The sequence below is a fragment of the Mesoplodon mirus genome, assembly GCF_964341445.2.
Source record: "Mesoplodon mirus genome assembly, chromosome: 1".
NCBI lineage: Eukaryota > Metazoa > Chordata > Mammalia > Artiodactyla > Ziphiidae > Mesoplodon > Mesoplodon mirus.
In genome coordinates, this window is record NC_138976.1 from 8391081 (window position 1) to 8405285 (window position 14205).

General features: G+C 46.0%; 1 protein-coding gene across 1 annotated transcript in view; it reads right to left on the bottom strand.

Annotated features, from left to right (window-relative positions):
- The window catches only part of GARNL3 (GTPase activating Rap/RanGAP domain like 3), a 154317-nt gene that overhangs the window by 27409 nt on the left and 112703 nt on the right, over positions 1–14205 (bottom strand). The window contains exons 13-19 of the mRNA XM_082622306.1: positions 13246–13354; positions 11433–11478; positions 10295–10401; positions 8907–9022; positions 6928–7032; positions 5198–5272; positions 1968–2079 (exon numbers count right to left, since the gene is read on the bottom strand). Coding sequence (XP_082478432.1) covers positions 1968–2079; positions 5198–5272; positions 6928–7032; positions 8907–9022; positions 10295–10401; positions 11433–11478; positions 13246–13354 — 670 coding nt within the window. The remainder of the gene's footprint in view (positions 1–1967; positions 2080–5197; positions 5273–6927; positions 7033–8906; positions 9023–10294; positions 10402–11432; positions 11479–13245; positions 13355–14205) is intronic.

Consider the following 14205-nt stretch of genomic DNA (forward strand, 5'->3'; position numbering starts at 1 on the left):
AGCAACTCAAGCAGAATTTTTTTTCCTGTTTTTAGGCAAAAGCCTTACAAACAGTCACTATGAAACATACTTTCTCTTTCCTAAAAAGGCAAACAGGTACAATTTGACATTCTTTTCATCACAAAAATTTTCATAATTATTTGCCCAGGAGTATAGTCTTGGAAATCTGCATCAAGGTCAAGACAGTAATACTGGTAGTGTTTAATTTAATTTTAATAAAATGTAGTTGGTTTAGTGGAGAGAGCACTGGACAAGGAATCACCTCTGGGTTCTGGTTCCAGATGTACCACTAACCAGCTGTATGGTCTTGGGCAAGTCACGTCATTTCTTTAGGCCTCTGTTTCTTCATCTGTAAAACTAAGAGACTAGACTAAACCCCTAAGGTTTGTTTTTTTAAATAAATTCTTTTATCTGGTTGCACTTTGAGCAAAATCTATAGATTTTGTTACCTTCTGGCAAGTTCATAGGGATAGAGTAATGATGATAGCGACTGTTTGGTAAGTTACTGCTGTGTGCCAGACACTGCTTTAAGCACTTACAGGTAAGTAAGTAACTTCATGTAATCTCCGCATCTCCTCCCTTGCGGTTAGGATCATCATCCTTATTTTGTTTAGTTCATCATTTCTCATTATTATAAACTATTTTTTAGCTACTTAAAAAATTACCCCCACTTTAGAGAAACCTGAAGCTCAGAGAGGTTTTCTTCAAGATCACAAAGATTTTCTAATTGTTTTGTAAGTTTCTAAAATGAAATATTTAATTTAAATTCTGAATTTATGAATTTTAAGTTATCTGGCTTTTAGTAAATTAGTTATATACATAATTATATATGTGTATATATGTGAATTTAAAAAATTATGTTATGGATACAACATTTAAAGATATAGCAAAAATAACAGATAAGGTCAGAAATAAGTCCATTATAAAGTCTTGTCCACCTCTCATCGTCCTACAGGAGGCACCTAGCACGGGGCCGGAACACAGCACGTACTTATAAATGTGCTGAGTCAGGGACTGAGGAGGGAGTAAAGGTTGAGGCCAAGGATGGGAAGATGCTGCAGTTTTAGGCCGTTACGTTACTCTCACAGGAGGTGGCCTTCAGGATGCTCATAAAGCATCACTATGGTAACCAGAGACCGGGCAGCCTGCTCCTGTGCACGGAGGATGTGCCCTTGGAAGATGCTGTCTCTACACCTATGGCTCCCTCTGAAGCCCCAGGACATGACTTGCTACTAGTGTTTAGCTCCTTTATCATTCATTAGGAGTCTGGAAGAATCCAAGGGGCCTCCTGCTGGAAAGGACCACACAGTCCTTGAGGCTAAATTAAATCCCCACTCGAAGTTGAATGCCCTCTGTGGCATCCTTGCCAAGGTCATGTCTGATTGGTGACTGATCTGTGGTGACAGGGAGCTGACGGCCTCCCTGGGGGCAGGCTGACCCACCCAGCTGTGAAAAGTTTGGTTTTATATTGAGATGAGATCTGTCTTCCTGTCAAAATCTTTGTTTCTCTATCCATCAAATATAGGTTATCTAAGATTCTTATTGTTTGTTTTGGATACTGAGTACTTTTCAAATTAGAAATCTTAAAAGAAAAACAAAAGTGCTTCAAGAGAGAGTACATCCCTGAGACAGCGGCTCTGAATAACAACCTGCCCTTGTCAATTTAAAGTAAAATTTTGGAATCATAAGTATTGGCCACAAAGGAGATTTTCCTTGCAGGTTATTTGATATCCACAGACTAATTGGAAGGGATGAAACTGTCATGCATGCCCGCGCCCACCCCCCGCCCCCCTCCAGCCCCGGCTTGCCTGTTGAAAACAAGGGAGTAATTTTTAAGGAAATAAAGCTCTGCTAAGGATACTGCTGAGGACCCATTTATCTAAAGGGAGCTGACCGGCGGTCACCCATTTTAGAAGCACTACAAGTTATACAAAGAGAGACATTTGAAGGAGCAGCTACTCACTAACCATCCACTAGCAAGACGCCAGCATCAGTGGAAACCAGCAAGGCCTGGCCCCAGGCATCTGCACACACGGCTTCGTGAGGGAAATTACTGCAGAAACACTGGGGCTCCCAAGGCTGCGAGGCAACCAAGCATCAGAAGGTAAGTGCACCAGAAAGAACACACCGGCCCATCAGGTGGAAACGCACAGCACACCACCGCCCAAAACAGCAACACAGATGCCCTCAAACCCTGGGAGCTAGAAGGGCTCTGACTCAGTTACCTTTCTTAAGAAGAAAAGTCTCCTTCCAGAAACGCATGCAATAGGAAAAGGCTGGAGTCACATGTTTCTGGCACCGTGACCAGAGTCTATATCGTAATGACGCCCCACAGGGGCAATCGGAGCATTGGTAACGTTTTCTAAGCAAACGTTTCTCTTTATTATAAAAGGAAGTCCCACCCAACTCTCTAAACAAAGTCAGATTCCTGTGTTGCTGATTCGGCAAAATTATTAAACCGTATACAATGCAAGAAGTTGATATCGTCTTAACATGAAAATGCTTACTGACCCATTTAAGGCTACAAATCTTCAAGAAAAAAATAACACCTGTTTGTAGGAATATGGCGAGGGCTGCTGATGAAACCCACTCGTGTTCCCCCACGTGACACATTCACGTCGTGGAACCCGCATCCTTAGTTTCGTTCCATGTCGGGCAGGAAGAGTCAGCCCCACCTCACTGCTGCCTCGGAGCTGCAGCCGATGCCTGGAGTCTGCAGGCGCTGTTCATGGCTTCTGAACCACACCAGAATCAGGGACATTCTCAACCGAACCATTAATTTCCCTCCAAAGCATGTGGCTTGCCCTCAAGGGACAAGGAAGTCTGTGGAGATTCTCAGGGACGAGCTGAAGTCCCACGTCTTCACTTTTACCTGGGGCTGTACAAGAGCCCGTGTGCATGCGTAGGTGTGTTTGCATGGGCCGGGTGAGCACACGCTCGCACACTCAAAGTAGAAGCGATGGCTCTGAGGTCACCTGCAAGGGTGTCATTTGGGATGAGGGTAAACACTGTGTGCATTATTGCTGTCTTAGAAAAGTATGCTTTCCCTTTATAAAACCCAAGAGCCGCAAAATGAATATTCTCATTGCTAAGATGAGGCTCAGGCTGTTGTGAAAAGATCACACGAAGAATGTGAAGATATTTTATAAACTGAAAGAGGGCTGCACAAGTGCAGGTCATTACTTGGAATGGCAGTTCCCTAAGATTTCTGGAAATTCTGAGTTTGTGACTTAGAGCAGGAGGATATGGAAAAGCAAAGCCAATGTAAATGCCAACTGGGCGAAAGACACAGATGCTAGAGCATTAGACACCAAGGTGGAAAAGCCAACTCCAAATATCAGAATGTTCTCTGAGTGCAGGACACAAGATCAGAACACTTATGCAAAACTGGGGTTTTTAACCCAGAAGATCTAGGGGCCCTGAAGGATCCAGGGGGGCTTAGGGAGGTCCATGAAGCCCTGAAACTGTGTTCAACATGCTGTATAGGTGCCATTCGTAATTCTAATGGGCTGGAGTGTGTGTGTTGGGGGCATGGAGGTCCACTGGCTTCACAGGCCCTCAAAGTGGCTGGGGACTGCAAGAGTCTGAGGCCATCACGTAGGAGGTGTCAGCGATGAGAACTCAGCCCCAGACCCACAGACGCTCTGGTATGAGGCCTGATGGCATTTATCATTACACTGGACTCCCCGCTGCCACATGACGGGCTTGGTGCAGATTCTGAGGGCAGTGATGTGGCCTTCGGGCCTGCCTGCCCAAGCCCAGAGCTCTTCACTGGCTCCCCGCTATGGACATTAACACAGCTCATGAAATGATGGATGCCTAGGAGGCTGACCATGCCCATGCTCTGCAAGTAGAGCGCTCTCGGGAACAGCATGTGGGGCTCTGGCCTCTGCGGAGCCACCTGAACAACAGTCCATGAGGGCCTGTAGAGGGGTGCTTCTTCAAGGACGGCCCGTGGCCCACTGGTAGGTCACGCACTGATCCAAAACATGGAAGCCCTTTCTTTGTCGTTTACTGGTGAACAAGGTACTTTCATTTTTATGTACACCGAAGAACTTCTTATTAAGAAGGTTACTAAGTCTTACTGGAATTTGTTATCTATAAAGGGCTTGACAACACTGCAAATTCTACTCTTCATAGGAACAAGCAGATAGTGGGAGTTTTTGCAACCTTTGGAACCTTTGGAAAAGATGCTTTGCCATCGGTCTTGTCTGAAATTGGCTGTGGTTTTTCCGCATCAGTTGTATTTTGAGCTCATCATTTTCTTGAAACCAGACTTTAAAGTTTGTAGGTTCTGCAATTCAGATACAGATCATCCATACCTTTATTGTGAAAGTAGAAGTATTCGTAATTCTTTTGCTTTTACGATGGCCATTTCTCCAGTGATGCATTGACAGTGGATTTGTTCCATTTAACTACCTTTTACATACTCTGAACATAGACATATTTCAGTATGTAGGGTATGGGCTTTACAATACAAAATCATGCAGACAGTAAGTTTGTACTGTGACTTGTTTTCACTGTTTTCTCTTCTATGCTTGATGACCACCTAGTTCTTTTTCCACAGGAAGTGGAAATGAGAAGTAGATACTCAGGCCACAGAGTTATTGGTTTGGCTGAATGAACTGCAGATGAAGCAGTGGTTGCTCAGCTGTGGTCCTCTGACCAACATCATCAGCATCACCTTGTTAGAAATGCACATTCTCAGGGTCCACTCAGACCTACGGAATCAGAAACTCTGGGGGTGGTTCTAACACGCACTAAGGCTTGAGAAACACTGCCCTAGAGCCTTGCCATTTAGTGTGTCCATGGCCAGCAGCACAGGCACCGCTTGAGATCCTGTTAGAAACGTAACATTTTGGCCCTGCCACGCAGAGCTGTTGATGAGAACGTGCCCTTGGTCAGGATGTCCGGGGGGTCTGTAGGCACACAGGGCTTGAGGAGCACTGCTGGGCCCCGTCTGCTCGTCCAGGTCCTGTCTAGCAGCTCTGCTCCTTTAAGCAAAGGCACAGGTACAATATGGAAACAGGGAGGCTCTCACTAGATGCTACCCAGCTTTATCTGGGGCTTCCCCTGCGGACTCTGCTGTAGACACGCTGTTCCTCTCCTGTTCCACAAACCTCTTCCTAAGAATCTCAACAACTTCACTGAGGACAAAGGACATTCACAGTTGAACTTGAAAGCATCATCGACTCACCTCTTTTTTACAGATCCCTGCTGCCACCAGGCTTGATGGAGCATCCCCTCTCACGATGGATTTCAGTTTTAGTGCCTTACAGAACAGAGATCTCTTTCAGTTTATCAGGCAGTAAAACAACAGCAGGATCAACAAGTATGATTTGAAAAAAATTTTTTTAATGAAACAGGAGTAATTTCAGGCTAAAGTTTCAGGTTCCCATGCTGCCCTATCATTGAAGATAAGGAACGGAGTCAGCTGGACCTGGTGAAGCCCTCATGACTCCAAATGCTTTCTGTCATTTCAACTAATCAGTATATCAGTACAGTGATCTCCAATGATGGTATTGGAAAAAATCCCCAGGTCCCTCCTCAAACTTGATGAATCAGAATCTCTGAAAGTAGAGTCAGGGTATCTTTTTTTTTTGTTTTTTTAATATTTATTTATTTGGCTGTGCCGGGTCTTAGTTGTGGCATGTGGGATCTAGTTCCCTGACCAGGGATCGAACCCGAGCCCCCTGCATTGGGAGCGTGGAGTCTTAACCACTGGACCACCAGGGAAGTCCAGAGTCGGGGTATCTTTAAACATGGACCAAAGTTGGAGGGCCCCAGTAACAGTGCACCTGCTTTGAGAAAAGGTTATCTTTGCCGTTAAGCTTTCCTGATCGCCTTGCTATTGGCTTCGACTTTCGGGTCAGAAACTTGTCTGCAGTTGGCAGCTCTCCTCCTCCCTCTTGTGACATGGGACCAAGGCAGAAAGCTGTGTCACCTCCAGAACTGAGAAATACTAATGTCACGTAGGAGCAAGGCAAAGGGGGAATGGTTTCCTCCAAAATCTGGAATAAGGTGATGCCTGGGAGCCGCCTCACTGTGACGACTACTTCCAAGCAGTAGGGGGAATCCAGGCCTCCTGCGAGGACACCCCCTATGTGCTGACTCCTGCCAGGGAGGAGTTCAAGGTGCTTTCCCTAAATTGGCTCCCCACACTTCAGAAAATCCCCGGGAGGCAGGCAAATGATACGTGCTCCCTTATCAAGAGGGAGCCCAGCCTGGGCCCTGTGGCCTCTTGCTCCCAGCCAGTGTCACCCCACTTCAGCAGAGGTCTTTCCTCTCGCTCACGCCTGCAGAGAGCTACGCCTACATGGTTATCAAAAATCTCCTTCGTCTAGGGACTTCCCTGGTGGTTAAGAATCTGCCTGCCAATGCAGGGGACACGGATTTGAGCCCTGGTCTGGGAAGATCCCACAGGCCGCGGAGCAACTAAGCCCGTGTGCCGCAACTACTGAGCCTGCGCTCTAGAGCCTGCGAGCCACAACTACTGAGCCTGTGGGCCTAGAGCCCATGCTCCGCAACAAAGAGTAGCCCCCGCTCGCCACAACTAGAGAAAGCCTGTGCGCGGCAACGAAGACCCAACACAGCCAAAAAAAGGAAAAAAAAATCTTCGTATAAACAACAAGGTCCTACTGTATAGCACAGGGAACTACATTCAATATCCTGTGATAAACCATAATGAAAAAGAATATGAAAAAGAATATATATGTATAACTGAATCACGTTGCTGTACAGCAGAAATGAACACACTGTAAATCAGTTATACTTCAATAAAATTAAAAAAAAATCTCACTCGTGGTTCCACAATAATCCTAAGAGAAGTCACAGAGCTCTTCCAGGAGTATGCAAACATAACATTCTTTGCAGGCGGGGCATCTGGTTTGGATGTCAGAATAAAACAGGTGTCAGAATAAAACCCACCTGCCCTATTCTAACGAACTCTGCCTGGCGGGCCTCCTCTTTCTTCCGTGCTGACTTGGGCGACTCTGGTAAGACATCACTGAAAGATCGTCTATTAAGCATGTTCTGAAAAAGGAAGACAAGTTATGAATTCCAAAGATGGTTGTCAAATCTCATCCTTTGGCTTCTCTTAGTGCACAAACCTATTTGTCCAAATGGTCCTACTTCTGCCCTCTCTGTTCATTCTCTCAGTAAGCATCTACGAGGCACCACTTAAGTGCCCACCAGGTCTGTGCTAGACGCGAGGGGTTAAGGAGCAACAGGGGGAGAGCCCGCCCCGTGGAGGCTGAGAGCACGGGCTCTGGAATCAAGCAAACCAGCATGCCCCCTCTTACTAACTGCCTAACAGCGTGGTCGGCCACCACGCTGCACAGCTCCAGGGATGCCATTCTCAGAGAGGGGCACCCCTGGAACACGACACACAAAATTCTATGTGAACGGTACTCCCTGGAGTTGTGCAACTCTGTGGCCTTCTGGGTAACTTTGGGCAAGGGAGTGAATTTCTGAGTCTCAGTGTCTTTGTGTGGCTGATACCGGTCTCTGAGGTGTGTTACGAGGACTAAGTGAGGAGATGCATGGAAGGTGCTTGGGCATATACTCAGTAAATGTTAGCTTTCTTCCAAACTGCCGAGAACTGGGTGCACGCATGCAATTGGCAAGTATTGGCTGAGCATCTACTGCTGTGCCGGATTTGGGGGATGTGATGCACATGGTCTGTGTCCTGATGGAGCAGAGTCTACGGGGGAGACAGATTAAGTAACTGATTCCGTGACTGGCACATGGGATAATGTGTATGAAGGGGAGGTCCGTAAAGCATGTGGAGGCATTTAACAGGGGCACGTGGCTTCAGCTGGGGGCTGGGGAAGGCTGCTAAGGCAGTGATGTTACAGCTGAGACCTGAAGGACATCACATATTCCTCTTGGTACCCTCTCTTCACCGTTTCCTGACTTTAAGGAAAAAAGGGATGGACAGATTGCCAACTATGGCTGGCTCTGTAGGGCCCTGGGGGTGGTCTGGACCAGTCCCTGTGAGTAGTTAGGGTGTATCGGCCAGCCAGAAGTCAAGGGCACCTATAAGATGGTGGTGGTCACTGTGTTGAAGGGAAAGGACTGCACGAGCACCAGCTCGTTTTGATGTTCTTCATCTCTCCGGGAGGCCACCTGAGACCGGACACTGCATTTATGTTCACACGTCAGTAGCAACTCCTTTTGCTGGAGTTTGTAGCTGTACCGATTCTAGGGAAGTCTCTCCCCTTGTTCTGTGCTTCCTTGTTAAATTTGGGAAATGCTTCTAAACAACGATGATTTCATTTTGCATTAACACTCGTTAGCCACTCTGACATGTGGCGATCTCGCACTGAGTCTAGAGGCCTCCAAAAAGCATGGGTGCCCCTCGAGGCGTTGGGTTCCTCAGGGAGGTACTGGGTCCCATCAGTGTGGATACACCTTCAGCCTAGGAAGTATCTGGCACAGAGTGGATTTTCAGTAAATGTACATGCTTATTTCAGTGCCTGAATATGGGGTTTGCCAGTAAATCTCCAGAAAACCTTATAGAGCCCCCAGTCTCTCCCCCAAAATCCCCACTTTGCCTGTCTATCAGCTCCATGGCACGGGTAATGCTGAGCAGTACCCCCAAAGACAGCTACCCCAAAAGTACTCTCAAATGCTCCAAGAATTGCTGACTGACATTCATGCCCTCAGCCTGCATCTCGACTTCCACAGGCCTTAGCTTTATGAAAATCAGGCTCCTGTATATGGACATTCAACATCCCTTCTTCCCGTGACAACCATGAGAGAACGTGAGCCCCTGGAGGCCACAGTCCAGTGTTGACAGCAGGATCAGGCGACTCTATGCTTTTCTAACCAGGACTCATCGCTAGGACTTGTGTTCTCAACTCAGACCCCGTGAGAAGGAAAGAACACCATGGACCCAGGGTTACCTTATGCAAATCTGGCATCAAATCCTGGTATAAAGATCGAATCAACATATCCAGAGTTCGTCGACGTTTCTGGGCAAACGTTGGGGTTTCCAGAGTGGCTTTTTCACCATTAATTACTAAAATAAATCAAGTTATAAAGGGAGTTACAAATATTAACAGGCTATTGAAGAATGCCCTTCTCAAGGAAACTCCTCACAGTAAATGCCACCGACCCACTTTCCTAATACTGGTATAACTCTTCTTTCATGGAAGAATGCTTAAAAACTCTCTAAATTTCTCTGTACAAACCCATAGTCCATAGGTATGTCTATCTTACCCTTCTTGTTGGATTACAAGCTTCCTGAGCAGAGGGTACGTCTAATTACTTGAAGACCTAGCACACACCCAACGTGCCCTCATCCACAATTCCACCCACCCATCCATCCATCCATCCATCCGTCTATCCCACCCACCCATCCATCCAACCATCCCACTCATCTATCCATCCACCTACCCACCCATCCACACACTCATCCAACCCATGGGCCAAACCACCAGGATGCCATTCAATGGGATTAAATATATATTTGCTGCATTTTGTTAGAAAAAATAACAATTGCCTAAGCAGAGTACTGGGATTCTTAGCTCAATGAAAGTTTCTTCTGGAAGAAAAAGCCGGTGGTTTAGTGGACAACAGACACTGAGAGTCAATAAAGTGGAAGAGCACATAATAGAAAGTGTGCAGTACGGTTAGGGGCTTGAGGTCAAGATAGTTATGTGGGGCTTCCCTGGTGGCGCAGTGGTTGAGAGTCCGCCTGCCGATGCAGGGGACACGGGTTCGTGCCCCGGTCCGGGAAGATCCCACATGCCACGGAGCGGCTGGGCCCGTGAGCCATGGCCGCTGGGCCTGCGTGTCCGGAGCCTGTGCTCCGCAACGGGAGAGGCCACAGCAGTGAGAGGCCCCCGTACGGCAAAAAAAAAAAAAAAAAAAGATAATTATGGGTTTGAATCCCAGCTGTGCTGTTATCTGTGCATTTTTAAGCAAATTATTTAGATTCTTGGGGTCTCAATTTTCTAGCTTGTAAAATGGATATAACCGTATTTCCTTATAGGGTTGTTGTAAGAATATAAGTCATATAATACGTATAAAAGAGCGCAGAGCTAGGCATATCAAACTGAATAAATATTAGCTATTTGGTGGGTAGGATGGTAGGTATAGATGAGAACCCAGGAGAGACCTTCACAACACTGTCAGAAAACTAAATATGCTTCTCGTGAAGGATTAACAGAACGTGGAATGCGATCAATGCTTAAACAATGATGTCTTCTTTACAGCATCCTGGGAGAATTGGAAGAAATGTATTCTGATGTAGAACAAGTTGCAAAAACATTTCAAAATAGAAACTTACATTTCACTAGCAAAAAGTCCCTGAATTCCTGGTGGTCTGTAAACACTGGTGGGGAGGGCAAGGGTGGGCCAAAGAGTGGTACGCTTTCCTCTGAAAATATTTTCAGCCTGTGTAGAGAACATTGCAGAATTACTTGGTTTCCCTTCAAAGATCACTGATATTTGGATCTTAAATTTGTTCAGTTGCCTATGTGATTTGTTAGGAATACTCCTTCCATAGGAGGAGGGCCTTCTCTGGGCTGCCAGAGCCTTGGCCACCATGCAGCAATCCTATGTGCTTTAGGGCAAAGACCAAGTCTTACTGGATCCTTCGTGGTCCAACCCACCAAGCCGCAGGCAAGGTCAGGCGCCCCAGGAACAATAGCAAAGACCACCACTGTGCACCCACTGCACACCAGGCAGCATACTTGGTATCTCAAGACATAGCATCAGCTGATTCTCACTAACCTGTCCAGGTAGAATCATGACCTTCACTCTACAGACGAGGCTTGAGGCTCCAAGAAGATAAACACTGTTTTTTCAAAGCCTCAAAGCTAATAAGTGACAGAGCTGGGATTCTAACCCAGATCTATTTGGCTCAAAGTTCATGCTCTTTTCACAACATCACGATACCTTTTAACAGATTAATGTTTGAGAACGGGATTAATTTTTGAGAAGGATAAACGGGCAAGAATGTAGCCTAGGGAGGAGGGTACTCTGGTCAAGATCAAACATATCACACTTGTGCCCTCTGTGGAGCACAGTAACATTCCTGACCCTGACCCTTGGGTCTACTGCATGGAGCAACACTATATGAAACAAGCTTTTCCTGAAGACACGGTGGCTTTCAAATCAATCAAAAAATATGTATATCAACAGTCTCAGGACTTTCCTGGTGGCGCAGTGGTTAAGACTCCAAGCTCTCAATGCAGGGGGTCTGGGTTCGATCCCTGATCAGGGAAGTAGATCTCACATGCATGCTGCAACTGAGAGTTCACATGCCACGACTAAGGAGCTGGCGAGCCACAACTAAGGAGCCCACGTGCTGCAACTAAGACCCGGCGTGACCAAAAAAAAAAAAAAAAATCTTAAAATGAATGCCAAATTAACATGTAAACATGAGAATTAGAACAAGCAATCGAGATAAAGTTGTTACCAACCTGTAATTGTCCTTTTGCTGATCATACCTCACTAAGGCAAAAATATCTGTGGTGATGGTTAAGGAAATTAATCAACGACCCCAACTCTCACAGTCAACGGCTTGTGCTTTGCAAACCCTGTGTGCAGAATCATCCTGGACCTGCACTCCTGGGGTCAGGGCTCCTGTCACCCATAGGCTGAGATGGAACCTTGACTTCTGTTAAAGAGACAGCCCAGGAAGACACAGGTTCAAGCTCTGCGTGCTCATCCTTTCGGGAAAGGGCTACTTCTCCAAATCCGTCAGAAAAGCAATATAAATAACACTATTAAGCAACTACAACAAAGCAAAAAGATCAGTTCCCTTGCCTGAAAGTATAAACAAGATCCCAAAATGAAATTAGTCATATATTTCATCTCACACATTTTGAAAAGAAAAGAAATGTAAATGTTTCCACTGTACACCTTCCTTCTCTCTCCTTCTGGCTTTGGTAGACAAAACAAACCAAAACAAACCAGTGCAGCTGGCGGCAGCCTCTCAGTAGAATCTACTTTGCTTGTGTCGGGCGAGTTGAGTCTGAAATAGTACCACCTCCACCAGCTTTCCTTTCCTTCTCCCATTCCTCCTCCTCCCCCACCATCTCCCAGCCCCGGCTTTCCTTAGCTAGGGCTAAAAACCATCCTCAGTCCCTCAAAGCGTTTCCACTCCCAGACTTAGTGGAAAGAATTTGCATTAATTATCAGCTTGTCCCTTTCCAGAAACAAATATGCCAAGCCTCAAATCTAAAACTCATAACAAAAGGAAATTCTAAAAATAATGATGAGCTCTCCATCACTCTGATCACTTCCCTCCCCCTCCTGGAGAAGTTTTCTTTCTGTTCTACAAGAAGAACCGCTGCAGGAAGAGGGAAATATTAGTCCTACATCAGTGAACAGAGCAAGATATCACTTATTATTAATGTGTACGTGCATATCTGTTTTCTTCCCTGTCCTCATGGCAATTTTGTAAGGCTACAGTGAACAAGTCAAAGGATGCAGAGCAATCTACTTGCAGATGCAATGAGTCACCACGGTTCTGTCTCCCAACATTTTCACTGGAGTTTCCAAGGAACACGAACAACTAAACCAGAATTTTTTCTGAAAACGCCTATTAGTTGCCTTTTACTTATTATGTATAACCTGTAGGCACTACCGCTGGGTCTCACTGTCATGGCCAGCGGCCCAGGACAACGGGGCCAAGGCTGGGGATGTGTTGGGCTGACCATGTTCATGTGCCAGGCCTGTGTGACTGAGCTGAGCTTGGACATTACCGAGAACTTCAGCAGGGCTTTGGCAGCAATATGAGCTAAAGAGGGATGAGAGGAAGCAGAGGGAAAGCAAATAAAAATAGGATTAATTCTATCATATCTCAAATGTCAAGAGATGGTAATGTAGCAGCTAGGGCTTAGAATCAACAAAGACACGTTATTTTGGCTTTTTATCTTAACTTGCAAGTTTTTATACCTAAAGCAAATTTCTCAGAGGATTCACTAACTATAATTCTTCTAATTCCTTTATTATCAATGGGTGGTAGGAAGTTTCCCTCATTTCATAGACTACCTGAGGAAAGGGAAGATAGTTCCAAAGTCAAGAATTCTCCGAGAATGCATCCATCCATTACTGCAATGGGTGGAGGGAGAAGAGGGAAAAATACAACACAGTGGGTCTAAGAATCTAGCAACGCAAAATAACCACAACATGCCAGTCAACCATAACTTTTGGTTTGAGGGTCATTTTAAGTCCAGTGAGGCTGACCAACAGCTTGCTAATGGGAGGGTTCACACAGGCTCAGGATACGTGTAAAGTGGGAGCGGATCATGGAAGGCTTGAAGGCAGGAGAAGGTTCCTCCCCTTCCTGGAACACAATGGTGACGATGTCATTTCCAATGTGGCGCTTCCTTTCTACCTGGATGCAAACATACAACACATCCCTTGAGAAGTTTGCTCATACACGGTACATTCACAGAGTTAAAGCACTAACTCGGCACGACAAACCCCAACGCTCGCAGAGCCCAGAGCTTCAGTATCTTTGACTCCTTGCCTCCCAAATTTCACCAGCCCATCTCCCGGCTTCCCTAGCCATCTCCTCCCCTCCTCTCCCAACTCAGGCCTGCATTTCCTCTTGACTACCCTCCCTCAGGAGCCTCCTTAACAGCCTCCTTGCCTCTGTTCTCTCCCACTTTACTGCTCTGATTGGGTTCACCTTCACTCCTGCTTCATCTCCTTAGTCTGGCATTCAAGGCCCCCAGACCAGAGGCATTGCATCAGAATTCCCTAGGGATGGGGCTCAAACATGTATATTTAAAAACATAAATAAATGCCTTTGCTAGTTCTGAAGCATATACTTGGCGAGAACAATGGCCCCACCTAATCTGACCCCAGCTGACCTTTCCAAAACGATCTCCTAGACCTGTGGTCAGTGAATCTTTTCTGTACAGGCCCAGACAGTAAATATTTTTGGGTTTGCAGATCGTACTGTCTCTTTACAACCATGTAGCTCTGCTGTCGTGACACAAAAGCAGCTCTAGACAATACATAAATCAGCGGGCATAGCTGTGTCCAGTAACACTTTATTTAACAAAACAAGCAGTATGCTGGATCTGGCCCATGGGCCATAGTTTGCCAACCCCTGTCCAACACCTTTGCCTAATTGGCCAAACAGGATGATTCACTGTACTCCATGGATCCCTTGTGTGTCCCCTATTCTATACAGTAAGCTCCCGAGAACAGGATCCCTATCTGATTCATATTAGATAT